The sequence below is a fragment of the Euleptes europaea genome, chromosome 2 (assembly GCF_029931775.1).
Source record: "Euleptes europaea isolate rEulEur1 chromosome 2, rEulEur1.hap1, whole genome shotgun sequence".
In the NCBI taxonomy this organism is placed as follows: domain Eukaryota; kingdom Metazoa; phylum Chordata; class Lepidosauria; order Squamata; family Sphaerodactylidae; genus Euleptes; species Euleptes europaea.
Window position 1 is genome coordinate 108,886,382 of NC_079313.1, and position 14,241 is coordinate 108,900,622.

General features: G+C 44.0%; 1 protein-coding gene across 1 annotated transcript in view; it reads left to right on the forward strand.

The window, feature by feature from the left end:
- Positions 1-13,666, forward strand: part of SGK2 (serum/glucocorticoid regulated kinase 2) — a 35,258-nt gene extending 21,592 nt beyond the window's left edge. The window contains exons 4-14 of the mRNA XM_056843982.1: positions 244-290; positions 660-717; positions 851-934; positions 2,047-2,178; positions 2,904-3,016; positions 5,349-5,385; positions 6,429-6,515; positions 8,359-8,454; positions 10,428-10,583; positions 12,317-12,406; positions 13,508-13,666. Of these exons, the coding sequence (XP_056699960.1) occupies positions 244-290; positions 660-717; positions 851-934; positions 2,047-2,178; positions 2,904-3,016; positions 5,349-5,385; positions 6,429-6,515; positions 8,359-8,454; positions 10,428-10,583; positions 12,317-12,406; positions 13,508-13,660 (1,053 nt within the window). The 3' untranslated portion in view covers positions 13,661-13,666. The remainder of the gene's footprint in view (positions 1-243; positions 291-659; positions 718-850; positions 935-2,046; positions 2,179-2,903; positions 3,017-5,348; positions 5,386-6,428; positions 6,516-8,358; positions 8,455-10,427; positions 10,584-12,316; positions 12,407-13,507) is intronic.
- Positions 13,667-14,241: the final 575 nt, after the last annotated feature.

The following is a 14,241-nucleotide window of genomic DNA, read 5'->3' on the forward strand; positions in this document are numbered from 1 at the left end:
TGTTTGGGATCCAATTTAAAGGAAGAAAATGTTAAGGAGCTTAATGCTTCTGTCCTCAGGATAGTAGGGGGTAGGAAGATTCTACAGGATGGGTCAGCTTTATCTACCGCATTAAGCAATGCTGGTGTGCTCTATCCCCTTACATTGGCATATATCTTACAGTCTCCTGTCTGTATGGCTGCTGTTCTAGCCTGTGGAGCTAACCCGTGGTTAATTTCAGCTATCTGCTTTTGTCAATTTCAGCCAACATCAACAACTGACATCAACCTTGGACCTTCTGCAAATCCCAAGTAAGTGCATGTAAAAGTCTATATGGTTTTCATTGTCCAAACAGTACTATGCAACATAGTTTAAGCTAAGAAAGTCCCTTATCTATTTCATTGGAAATGAGTTCAAGAATGAAGGAAGGCATAGAATTAGGTTGTGTCCAGATATTCTTTGTTCACGTTGAAGAAAACAGTTTTACGTAACCTTTTTCTTGAGTTTATTTCTTTATTAGCCGGGCTCAGAGCAGTTACCAACTAATTAACGAACAAATAAAATAAAACCATAAAATACATGAACAAATAAATAACCATTTCATGGTTCTAAAAGCAATGGTAGTTTAAAATTTCCAAATATGGCATTCTTATGTTTACATCATTATCTTTTCTCAACAGTGCCAAGCCAACAGATTTTGACTTCCTAAAGATAATTGGCAAAGGTAGCTTTGGAAAAGTAAGTAGTGTTGCTTGGAATAAATTTTTATATATATATATATACAGAAATTCTCCTGTTGGCTCCTCTTATCTCTTGAAATCCAGGATCCTATCTCCTTGCCACCCTTTTGACCTCTCGATCCTGCCTCTAGGTCCTTCTGGCAAAACACAAATCCGATGGGCAGTTCTATGCTGTGAAAGTCCTGCAGAAGAAATCTATTATCAAGAAAAAAGAGGTATCATGTTAAAAGAATATGTTTATATACTTCTTTTTATATACATCTTCCACAAAATAAGTTTTCTTCCATGTCTTATACCAATTAAATCAAGCAGTGGATGCTCATTATATTCCTATATGTGCCATTGTTATTGTATGTGTGTGTGTGTTCAGTGCCGTCAAGTTGCTTCTGACTTAATGGAGACCCTATGAATGAATGACCTCCAAAATATCCTATAGTTAACAGCCTTGTTCACGTCTTGCAAACTGAGGGCCGTGGCTTCCTTGATTGAGTCAAATCATCTCATGTTGTGTTTTCCTCTTTTCTTGCTGCCTTCAACTTTTCCATTGGTGTCTTTTCCAGTGACTCTTGTCTTTTCATAATGTGACCAAAGTATTATAGCCCTAGTGTAGTAATTTTAGCTTCCAGGGAGAGTTCAGACTTGATTTGATATAGAACCCACTGATTTGTCTTTTTGGCAGTCCACAGTATCTGTAACATTCTCCTCCAACACCACATTTCAAATGAATCAACTTTCTTCCTGTCAGCTTTCTTCATTGTCCAACTTTCTTTCACACTCATACATAGTTTTGGGAAATACTATGGTATGAATTATCTTGATCTTGGTCACCAGTGACACTTCCTTATTTTAAAAAATCTTTTCTAGCCTTCATGGCTGCCCTTCCCTGTCTCCATCTCCTTCTGATTTCTTAGCTATAGTCTCCCTTTCAGTTGGTGATGGAGGCAAGGAATAGAAACTCGTTAACAATTTCAGTTTCTTCATATCAACCTTAAAGTTGTGTAATTCCTCAGTAGTCATTACTTTTCTCTCCTTGATATGAGTCAACTTTCACTTTGTCTGGCTCATGGAAGGTTATACTGTAAAAAAGTTTATTAATCTTTAAAGTGCTTTTTTGCCATCAAGTCGCATTTGACTTATGGCGATCCCTGGTGGGTCATTCAGAGGTGGTTGGCCATTGCCTGCCTCCATGTCTACTGGTGCTACTGGACTCAAATTTTGTTCTGCTATTACAGACTAATAAGCCTTCCTACCTGAAAAGGTTTTAATGTGTGTTTGTGAATATAAAATGTGGATACTTGCTCAGTTCTCTCTCTCTCTCGGGTCTCAGCAAAATCACATCATGGCTGAGCGCAACGTGCTATTGAAGAATGTGAAACACCCATTCCTTGTGGGGCTCCATTATTCCTTCCAGACAACAGAGAAACTCTACTTCGTACTGGACTATGTAAATGGAGGAGAGGTGAGTCCTATTCAGTCTTCTGCAATACAGCGTCTAGGTCAACCCAATTATTTTCAATCCAAGTTAGGTGCTGTGTCCCCAGTAGAAATCTCCCCCAGATCCTGTATTACATAGACTTTTCTTCTTATCTCCCAGTATGAATAATAGCAGCAGAGGAAAAGGGGCTTTAACGTGCTATTCTCCCATCCCGAAATGCCCCCATTTTACCCTGTTATTCACTCTGTGTGTGGGGGGGAGGGGGGCTGCAGGCGTACTAGTAGGCTGCATGGAGAGCCCACCCACTGGAGCAAATAGCACTGCCTGGGCCATTTCAAGTCCAAAATCAGTGCCGGGGTGAGGCTGAAGCCCCTTCTCCTCCCACACCGTGATACCAATCTCAATCAAGGCCCTGGGAGCTTAGAAAACAAGTTTCCTGCTCCTGGTGTCAAAGTCAGGTTGGGGGGAACCCCAACCATACATGTTGCAAACCATAATGTGTAGTTTGGACTTTAGAATGTGGCTTATTGTGCACATATACAGGCAGCAGATTAAAGGCACTGGTTAACGTTAGTATGTGTAGAAATCTACAGGGTTGATCATTAGGAATCCTTCTATTCTTACACTGCAAGACATTTACTTCTGGGGGGGGGGAACCCCACAAAAATCTGCTGAATAACTCTGTCCACACAAAGGTGTCGAGCACATATGGGGCAATATTGTGAGCAATATTTCATCTCTGTTTTTAGCTGTTCTTCCACTTGCAAAGAGAACGTTGCTTCCGTGAACCTCGAGCGCGTTTCTACGCCGCTGAAATGGCCAGTGCTGTGGGGTACCTCCATTCATTGAACATTGTCTACAGGTAACATATGTGTTACAAAACTAGATAGCCCTGGTAGCAACGATTGTTAGGGTTGCCAGCTCCGGGTTGGGAAATACCTGGAGATTTTGGGGGTGGAGTCTGAGAAGGGCAGGGTGTAGAGAGGGGAGGGATTTCAATGCCATAAATTCCAATTGCCAAAGCGACCGTTTTCTCCAGAGGAACTGATTTCTATCGCCTGGAGATCAGTTGTAATAGCAGGAGATCTCCAGCCACCACCTGGAGGTTGACAACACTTGCGATTGCCATAACATCCCTCCCAAACTCGTGTTTAAAATTACTGGTGAGGAGGCAAGGCTGTAAGTTACTGCCTGTTCATCTGTATACCTTTGACCCTTGCATCATATTTCTCCCTGGCCTTTCCAGTTTTCCTTGGGCGAAAACGCATGGCCGCTTGAGCCTCCTTTCTTCCCTGTTCCAGCCAGGATCCAGCCAGGATCGAACGCACGAAGGTGCGTTCGATCCTGGCTGGATCCTGGCTGGAACAGGAAAGAAAGGAGGCTCAAGCGGCCGTGCGTTTTCGCCCCTTGTTTCTCTCCTGTCCCTGACAATTCATCCCCAGAATCTGGAATTTCAGCACAGCTACTGGTACCATAAATCACTGGCTTCTCAAATTATACTCCCTTGGAAGACTGCTAGCTTGTCAATAGCCATCTTCCTCTGCAACGTGCAACTACAGGGGAGTACTGAGTGTACTGAAGAAGCTCAAAAAAGCATGACAAGTGTCCCTCCCTTAGGCACTGCATGTGTGCACCAGAACAAGCTGCAGAATCTTCTGCATCTTGCAGCCATTCCATAGCAGATGTTTAGGAGGATGCTTGGCAGACTATTCAATGTGGAAAGTGTTCCCTAAAGGCTGGAAGTTTCAAAACTGCTGCCGTGGGCAATTATGTAGGTTTATACAAATACAGAGTGGTTAGGTGCTGCTTGACTCAAAAGGGACTCTTCTGATAGAAATCCCCCCCTCACTAAACACCATATCTTTGAGCTACACTGTTCTACTGAAACTAAACAAGTGTGTTAGGGCTGCCAACCTCCAGGTGGTGGCTGGAGATCTCCTGCTATTACAACTGATCTCCAGCCTATAGAGATCAATTCACCTGAAGAAAATGGCCACTTTGTAATTGGACTCTATGGCATAGAAGTCCCTCCCCTCTCCAAACCCTGCCCTCCTCAGGCTCCACCCCAAAAATCTCCAGGTATTTCCCAACCCGGAACTAGCAACCCTAAGGAGTGTACTATTTTATTATCACCCGGCCTGTTAGTTTTAATCTCTGCCTCAGGATTGGCAGAGAAGTACTTTGAAAAGAGGATTTGCTGCCTTGTATCCATCCATCCATGCCCAGAAAGCTCATGGAGATTGCCCACGTTCTTCTCCATTTTCTCCAGCTGAATTGATCTCTGTCGCCTGGAGATCCATTGTAATCCCTGGAGATCTCCAGCCACGACCTGGAGGTTGGCAACCCTTATCTTGCAGTCTCCTACCACCACACCTTTCAGGCAGGCTGTCTTTCTCTTTCAAATAGTTGTTTGCTTTATGGTCTGATTTATGGTTGGTCCAGTGTCTTATTTTAAAATAACACCCCCACAACAAGAGTTGTAAAACTGCTTCTGAACTAATGTGTTTATGAGGTCGTAAAGCCCCCAGCCAGCTGGTTTTTGACAGGGGCAACTACTGCTCAAAACAGGTTGAACCAGTTTTTCTGGAGCCCCGTCTGGAGGAGAAGGTTATATCTACCAACACAATGCAGTATCCTCCATAGTTCATTCTAGGCATATATACCTAAATGCACCCAAAGTCCTGACTGTGCTTAACTAGAAGAAATATATTTCTAGATTGTGGCAAAGGCTGAACAGAAGTGAAGAAGAAATAGAAAAGTTAGGGCTCAGCAATTTTGTCACTATATGAGATAAAAGCGATATCTGGGTAAATCGGAAAGATAATGTTAAACTATCTGGGGAGGGCCTGTGGCTCGGTTTGTAGAACATCTCCTTGGTATGCAGAAGGTCCCAGGTTCAATCCCCGGCATCTCCAATTAAAGGGACTACGCAAGTAGGTGATGGGAAAGACCCCTGCTTGAGACCCTGGAGAGCCGCTGCCGGTCTTAGACAGTACTGACTTTGATGGACCAAGGGTCTGATTCTGGTTAAGGCAGCTTCATGTGTAATTCATGTGTAATCTATCACATCTCAGAGCCTGCATAATACAGCTGTTTTAATAGATATCTTCAAGTATTTAAACACACTGAATGGTGAGTGTGGATTTTGCTTGGAGACCTCAGCAGAACTTAACCCATCTAATTATTTACTTTAGGGATTTAAAACCTGAAAATATCCTCTTGGACTGTCAGGTATGTGATTTACTGCTGTTTATGTATAAATATTCCACTGCCATCATAAAGATTCTAAGACTGTGGTTTGGAAAACAGTAAGCTTTCACTCCCTGCATGTGAAAGGGGAACCTATAAAACACATGTGTGCTCTGTAGTGTGAAGGGCACACACCTGTTGAACTCTATTTGAAAAGATGCCAGAAGTAGCAGCCCACTCCTTTCCCAGGGTCTGTTTTGGGGGTGAATGGAGGCAAGCCTATTCATGTGCATTTCTCACATGTTTGTTTTTGACTTGAGTGTGCATGCCGATGTCCTAAACGTGAAGCTTGTTTGGGAGACAACAGGAGCATAGAGGTTTACTGAAGAAAAAAGATGAGGGGTGGTAGTGGTGGTGGTGAGTGGATGTACACACACACAAAAAGATCAAAGCCCTTCCTAAAGGCGCTTTCACAAATGCCAAATAATGCACTTTCAATCCACTTTCAATGCACTTTAATGGTCGTTTTCAAGTGGATCTTGCCATTTCACACAGTAAAATCCAGCTGCAAAGTGCATTGAAAGAGGATTGAAAGTGCATTATTTGGTATGTGTGAAAGCACCCCAAGATTCCAATGGCACCTTAAAGACTAAAACATTTCTGGTAGATGAGCTTTCGTGAGCTCACAAAAGCGCATACCCTGCCAGAAATTTTGTTAATCTTTAAGGTGCTACTGGACGTTTGCTCTTTTCTACTGCTATTGACAGACTAACACGGCTACCCATCATGATCTATCTTCCAAAGGAATGCAAATGATGTTAAGTGAGCATAGCAGTATGCAGGATAACTACAGCTGAACTCTTTAGACTCCAGTTTCAGACTTGTTGAATGTGGTTGTGAAACTTGGGCTTTATTAGCACAAATCCAGAATCCTAATAATGGTTCTGTGTTTTGATCTATTTCATGGCTCATGTGCCAGTAGGAAACTTCATAATTGGACTAGCACATCCAAATCAAATAGCAACAGGCAAGTAGCAAATTTAGTATACTTCCCTCAAAGACTGACACTTTTAATTTTCTTTCAGGGTCATATTGTACTAACAGATTTTGGACTCTGTAAAGAAGGAATGGAGCCAGAGGAAACAACATCTACATTCTGTGGCACCCCAGAGGTAGCGTAAGGGAGTTAGAACAGATTTGCATTTTTAATTGGTGGTTTTTTGACGACTCAGCTTTTCTAAGATACTGCACACCATTGTTCATTTGGAAGTGTAAGAACTGACTGTCTCATGCACTCCTAAAAAACAACAACACATACACGCAAACTAACCTCAAAGTACTGAATCTGAAAAAGCCACAAATTGGATGCCCCAAAATAGTTGCTGTGATGAGGTGGTATTCACCCAAGACTTCTAACAGAATTTGAACACGAATATTGATTTTGATTGACCATTGTTGGAGGAAACCAGTGAAAAATCTGGCTGATATAATGTAATATCAGTTATATGCTCAAAAGATTACAAAGGTGATCTGCGAACTACAGACTGAACTACAGACTGAACTACAGAAAAGAAACAGAGCCTGGTGGTACAATCTTTAGAATGTATAGGAGTGCTCAATTTGAGCATAACTTCATTTGCCTAGGAATCTGAACCTAGGGAGCAACGGTAGCAAAAAAGGTCTAAGTAGCCATGTTGGTCCAAGTAAAACTCCCAAAATAAAATCCATGTAATGCCCTTTATTAAGACCAACCAAAATGACACAAAGCAGTGTGCAATCTTCCAAGTCCTCCAGAACTCTTCATCAGACTGATCCTCTGCCTGTTCTGTGAACTGGAGGGGAGGGAAGTCATCATGAACTCAAGATTCTCTACAACAGATTGTGATGATGCATCACTAGTGGGAAAAGCAGCTCACCCTGAACTGAACTGGGAAGTGCTTAAATAAGCTCTGAGGCAAAACTTACATGTCCATCCTTCACAAATCACAAAATCACACAAGGCTGGAAGAGACCACAAGTCCAACCCCCTGCCATGCAGGATCCCACAATCAAAGCGCCCACAATCAAAGTGCTCCCGACAGATGGCCATCCAACAGATGGCCATCCACCCTCCCGACAGATGGCCATCGAACCTTCAACAAGCTGTAGGCAGAATACAATACATAAATATCCGTTTCAAATTGTATGAGTTCACTATCTTTCCTACATTTAATCTCTACTTAACACACCCCTACCACATCTTTACAAGGGCTATATTTCACGGAACTACTTGGTCAGGGATTTTCTTACAGGCCTTTTATGTATGGCTGTTTCCCTCGCCGTCACCCCTCCAACGACTTGGGGTCTTTGTTTTGATTATGCATATCATTTCTGACCGTCAGAGGTCGCCTCGTTCTCCCCCTGCCTTTCCCCACGTTTTGCCTATGTTTTCAAGGACCTGTTTTATCTTGAATCTGAAAACACTAGCAAAACATGGGAAAACGCAGGGGGAGAGCAAGGCGACCACTGACGGTTGGAAACGGCACGCATAATCAAAACCAAGACCCGAAGTTGTTGGAGGCGAGATGGCAAGGGAAACAGCCATGCATAAAAGGCCACAATTTTCAAAGCCAGGAGACACATGAGCAGGGTCGGTGCTAGCATTTGGCGAATTTAGCTGTCGCCTAGGGCACAGACCTTAGAGGGGAGCAGAACTGGCCCGAGGGGCACAGGTTTGAACAGATTAGTTTCTTGAAAAAAAATGAAACTGACAATTTTTTTTTTTAATTTTAAGGTAAGTACCACAACAGTGCTATGGAATATAATTAATTATAACGACTTATAAAAAATTTTGTGCTTTTATTTTTCTACAAGACATCTGTTTTTGAAAATTGGTTAGCAATGGGGGGAGCACAAGTAGTTAGCCTTGCCTAGGGTGCAAAAATGACTGGCACCGGCCCTGCGTATGAGGCTCCTGGAACGCTACAGGGATTCTTACTGCTGTGAATGCATTTTAAACTCCTTATTCTTCCACAGTATTTGGCTCCAGAAGTGCTGAAGAAGGAGCCCTATGACAGAACAGTAGACTGGTGGTGCCTTGGATCAGTTCTCTACGAAATGCTGTTTGGCTTGGTAGGTCGTAAAACCTGGTGTTGCCTCTGGATTTGAAATGGAAGCTGAAGATAGACAATAATCCTAAAACTGTTGAAAGCAGTTGGAGAGAGGCTTCAGTTCCCAAGTTGTGCAAACACATTACATTTGTCCCACTGGTTAAATAGGTTGCTCAGGGTTCGAAATGTACAAAACCTTAGAAAACCTGTACACCGGTGGCAAAATGAGTGGACACACCATGAGCAATTATCCTCACAATCATGCTGCCTTCAGCTCTGGGAAAAAAGCCCTGTCAGACGGAAGTTTGACTGCTCTTCCACACGGATGTTTTTCTCAGTCTTTGCGTCCAAACTGAAGCGCTGTTTTGGGGAAGATCTATAGATCATCCTCTAATTATCCACTTCCCAGGTTTTCCCTATGCTTGCTGTTCTCAAACCTGGTTTACTGTGATGTTTTCTGAAAGAATGCAGTCCAAATGTATTAGCATGCTATCTGGACGAGGAGATGCATGTTCTCAAAGATCTCACCCACACTGGCACCATTTTCGTTCTGTTAGATCCTCATGGCTATGCTCTATAGCATTTACTGTTTTTTTAAAGCCCTCTGGTGGCATGGAAGGAAAATAATATAAGGGAAATAGTGGCTGACAGAGGAACATGCACAAAAAAACCTCACATTGCCAGTGAGAATGTTCCTGCATTTGCAACCGCAGTGAATGCAGCATGGCGAATTCTTGTGTCTTGGAAGAACCCTGCTCTGTTGCTGTGATCCTGCTTCTTGCCTTTTATCCTTGTGCACCAATGCAGCTGGTCAAATTCCAAGAAACCTCAAGCATCTGGATGGCGTACATCCTGCAACCTGTGATTCTAGTCAGTTTCTGGCTAAAAGCTGCTGAGGATATGCCAACCTGTTGAGCAGTAAAAGCAGCCATTTCACTTTCTGTAGTAGGTTGGCTACTACAGTTGGGCATAGGGTAGGATGGACTTGTTTTTTAAATTTATTTTTGGACTTATATCCCGCCTAGGCGTTGCCAGCTCTGGGTTGGGAAATACCTGGAGATTTTGGGGGCGGAGCCTGAGGAGGGCAGGACTTGGAGAAGGGAGGGACTTCAATGCCATAAAGTCCAATTGCCAAAGCGGCCATTTTTTCCAGGGGAACTACCGTAATCTCTATCGCCTGGACATCAGTTGTACTAGCAGATCTCCAGCCACCACCTGAAGGCTGGCACCCCTGATCCCCTCAAGGTGACTAACATCAATAGAATACTATAAAATGGAATAAAAACAAAATTACCCCAGTTAAAACTAAGCAATCTCTAAATTAAAAACAGATGGCCCTCTATTTCCAGCACACAGGGGCCCCTGCTGGCCTGGAAAAGCAGTCAGGACCCCCTATTAAGGTCTTCTAGAACAAGCAACAAAGGGAACAGGAAGACACGCCCGCTATGTTGGAAAACCGTTGCTATCCTCTACCGTAGGCCAGGCAGAACATCTCTGTCTGCATATCTATGCAACAGAGCAGTTTCTGGAGTAGGATTGCCAACCTCCAGGTACTAGCTGGAGATCTCCTGCTATTACAACTGATCTCCAGCCGATAGAGATCTGTTCACCTGGAGAAAAATAGAGTCCAGTTGGCAACTGGACTCTATGGCATTGAAATCCCTCCCCTCCCCAACCCCACCCTCCACCCCAAAACCTGGGTGGCCTGGCAACCTATTCTGGACCTGGCAACCCTAGTCTGGACTGCACCTGTAGTTATTACAACTAAGCAGTTTACAGTATCTCACATAATAAACTGTTTGTTCTACATGAGGACATTTACTAGAAATACTTCACAACAGGACATGGAATATTTTCAATGCATCATCTTTCCTGCTCCTGGCCTGTTGTACTGTGGGTTTTTACAATGAAAGCCTATACGAATTGGCATGTGTGTACTTACTAGCAGTTCATGTCTTCTGCAACTGATGACTTCCTTTTTCCTGTCTTGGTCAGCCTCCCTTTTACAGCCGAGATGTGTCTCAGATGTATGACAACATTCTGTACAAGCCACTGCAGATTCAAGGAACCAAGACCATGGCAGCTTGTGACATACTGCAAGGCCTTCTCCATAAAGATCAGAAGCAGAGGCTGGGAGCCAAGACTGACTTTGTATGTTCTGTTTGTTCTAGAGAGCCAGTTACCCGACTATACATTCTGCAGTTTGATGCTAACTTCACCACTCCTCAAAGAGCAGTTCTTTAATACCTCTCCTACTTTACCACCTCCCATTTCCCTTTCAGTGGATCTTTTACTCATGGTGGCTCTCCTGTTTATCATGCTATTTTCTCACTTTTGCCTTGTCATCATACATGTGGAAAAAACCCTCAGAGGAGAGATGAGATGCCAACTATTTTCTGGGGGGCTTCAAACAGTGTCCAAGCTGATAAGTGCTACCTCCTAGTAGCGGCAGTAACAACATCAAAGATTTGAGGTGAACTTCATAAGAGGAGGAGATCAAGGCAATAGATTCAATACAGAGGGCCAGTGTTAATTGACATGCTTAGTGATATGTAAAGTCTGTTTTCATGGGTATGGATCCCACAGAAGATTACTGCATGTGCAATAGGATTGCCAACCCCTGCTTGGGAAATACTTGGAGATTTTGGAGGTGGAGACTGAGGAGGGCAGGGTTTGGAGGGGAGAGGGATTTCAATGCCATAGAGTTAAATTGCCAAAGTGGCCATTTTCTCCAGGGGAACTGATTTCTGTCGCCTGGAGATCTGTTGTAATAGCAGGAGATCTCCAGCCACCACCTGGAAGTTGGCAACCCTAATGTGAAATGGTCTTTGCAGAAGCACCACTAAAACTATTCCTCACTGTCTGCTTGTGCTAAGTGAAAGCGACTGTATCACACCTATTAAGGCCATTTGTCCTGGGTTCAATGCTGTTGGGAAGGAGGGCTTTTTCCTACTTCTTTGCAGCATGGTGATGCACTCATTTACCTCCTGTGGTTTTTCTGGCTTTCCTACGATCTTTCTCAAACCTGATTTGCTGCAAAGCTTTGGGAAAGATTGTAGACATCCAAATATTAACAGGGCCATCCTTGCTTAGCTTCTGAGATCCAATGAGATAGGGCTAGCCTGGGTCATCCAGGTCAGGGTAGTTGAATATTACATCAATATAACTATCTGTGTATTGGGTTTTTTTATCCCCGGGTTTTATTTAAAAAATAGAAATGAAGTCATTCCCTTTTGTTGTGGAGATATAAGGGGGAAAGCATATCTGTGCAACAAAAGTGACTATAAACCTCTACCAGCATGGTGTAGTGGCTAAGAGCGGTGGTTTGGAGCGGTGGACTCTGATCTAGAGAATCGGATTTGATTCCCCACTCCTTCACATGAAGCCAGCTGGGTGACCTTGGGCCAGTCACAACTCTTAGAGCTCTCTCAGCCCCACCTACCTCACAGGGTGTCTGTTGTGGGGAGGGGAAGGGAATGTAATTGTAAGCCAATTTTATTCTTCCTTAAGTGGCAGAGAAAGTCGGCATATAAAAAACAACTCTTCTTCTACCTGAGACCCTGGAGAGCCGCTGCTGGTCTGAGTAGGCAGTACTGACTTTGATGGACCAAAGGTCTGATCCAGTATAAGGCAGCTTCGTGTGTTCATGTGATTGTTATAATGTTATGTTGGGGGAATGCTGCCAGGGAACTGGGGCAGAGAAACTGCAAAGAAAGCTGCCATGTGGAAGTCCTGTTGCTGCTGTACTACCTTGGCAGCCTCAGCAGCAATTGGTGAAGCCACACAAGCCTGTCCCCTTGTGAAAACCACCTAAGTCTTCAGAACTGCATGGCTGGATACATGACTAACAGTTGACTCTTATCTGTCTATTCTTCTGTTCACAGCTTGAGATAAAGAACCACGTGTTCTTCAGCCCCATAAACTGGGATGACCTGTATCATAAGAGAATCACTCCTCCATTTGATCCCAATGTGGTAAGTGACTGAGCGTTGCAGCATGCAGGTTACTCTGCAGCCATGAATTTAGACATTACCTGCCCCAATTCCTTTTGAGGTTTAAAGGCTAGAAATTCCCAGGATCTGCATTTCAGTTGGCCCTCCTGACCTCTGACACGCTGTCTCTTTTGCATGGGAAATAAGAACCCTTACTTTCAGCTAAGTGTTGTAAGTAGAGTTACCAACCTCAAGGTACAACCTGGAGTTCATGAGCAAAACAAACCCTTCGCCATCCTGATGCCAAGTTCTCGATCAGACTGCCAGGCGGTTTATTGTAATGGACTGCCAAACAGAGTTCTCCTGGGATTACAACTAACTCCAGATTACAGAGTCAGGTCCTCTGGAGGAAATGGCACCTTCACAGGGCGGACTCTATGGCATCATATCCTAGCTGAATTTCATCCTCAAATCTCCATGAATTTCTGATGCTGGAGATGGCAACCCAGGCTAAAAATGGCCAAAAGGCACCCAGTCCAATTCACTGTATTATAACAGAACATTTCAAACTCCAGTCATCTATCAGATCACGCCATACAGTGCTTTGAAATCAGAAAATGCCATTGCAGAAACAAATGGGACCCAATGACATTGAAGGAGCTCTTGGATTCTTTCCTACATGCCCTATCAGTTGTAGCTTGGCATAAGGCTAATTCCCTACCCAACCCCTCCAACTCACCACCTAGGGTTGCCAACCTCCAGGTAGTAGCTGGAGATCTGCTATTACAATTGATCTCCTGCTGATAGAGATCAATGCACCTGGAGAAAATGGCTGCTTTGGCAATTGGACTCTATGGCATTGAAGTCCCTCCCTTCCTCAGGCTCTGACCCAAAAACCTCTCGCCACTAGTGAAGAGGGACCTGGCAACCCTATCACCACCTCTCCCCATCCCTGTCCATGAGCCAGAGCAGCTGTAATACATGTGTGTTTCCCCAACAGTACCTCCCTGGGACTGTTTCAGGTTGGGGAAAGGGCACAGGAAGACTGTAGCCCCTTCTTTTCATAATAATAACAGTATTAGGAAAGTAATAATGGTCATTGGTATTGTAAGCTGAAGCATTATCCTGTTTCTCCTCTTAAAGGCTGGTCCTGCTGATCTACGGCATTTTGACCCGGCGTTCACTCAGGAAGCTGTCTCCAGCTCTATCATTCGCACCCCTGACTTTGCAGCCAGCAGTTGCAGCGCCACGGATGATTTCCTGGGTTTTTCTTATGCACCAAATGATGAACGTTAATGTCGGCGAGGCTAGGCCTCCCCAGCCCCGCCTTTCATATCTTGGTTTCATTTCATCGAGAGCCTTGACAGTCTGACTAACCCTCTTAACTAGAACAGAACTCTCACCTGTTTTGAACCGTAGAAGACCGCACAATGTGAATGTCCCTCTATCTTCAGAAATGCTGGTTATTCTAGTTAGGCCTTTAATTACACAGTCTTGTGCCAAAATTAAGCCATCCCGTGGGAACGCAGGGTTGGCTTGTCTTGGGCCTATTAAGGGCCCCCCAAGGTCTGCTAGCTATTCTGGCTTCAGACACTGCCCGTTTCTTACCCGCGTCTTCAGATTCTTGCTTCATTTCCTTTACTTGTGATTCTTCCCAGCTGATTGCTTTCTCTTAGGCCTTCCACTCCTTGATCCCACTCAGCTCTGATTTAGGGAAGTTCCTCACGTTCCCAGAGAGAACCTTTGGGGCTAGCTAGAGAATCCTGTTCCTCCAGGCCCCACTGGTCCCCACCCCCCATTCTTTGCCACCTCTTTCCTCCACTCTTTGCACAGCATTCTGTATTCTCTGTTCCCAAACTGATGCCTCTGGACCTTTT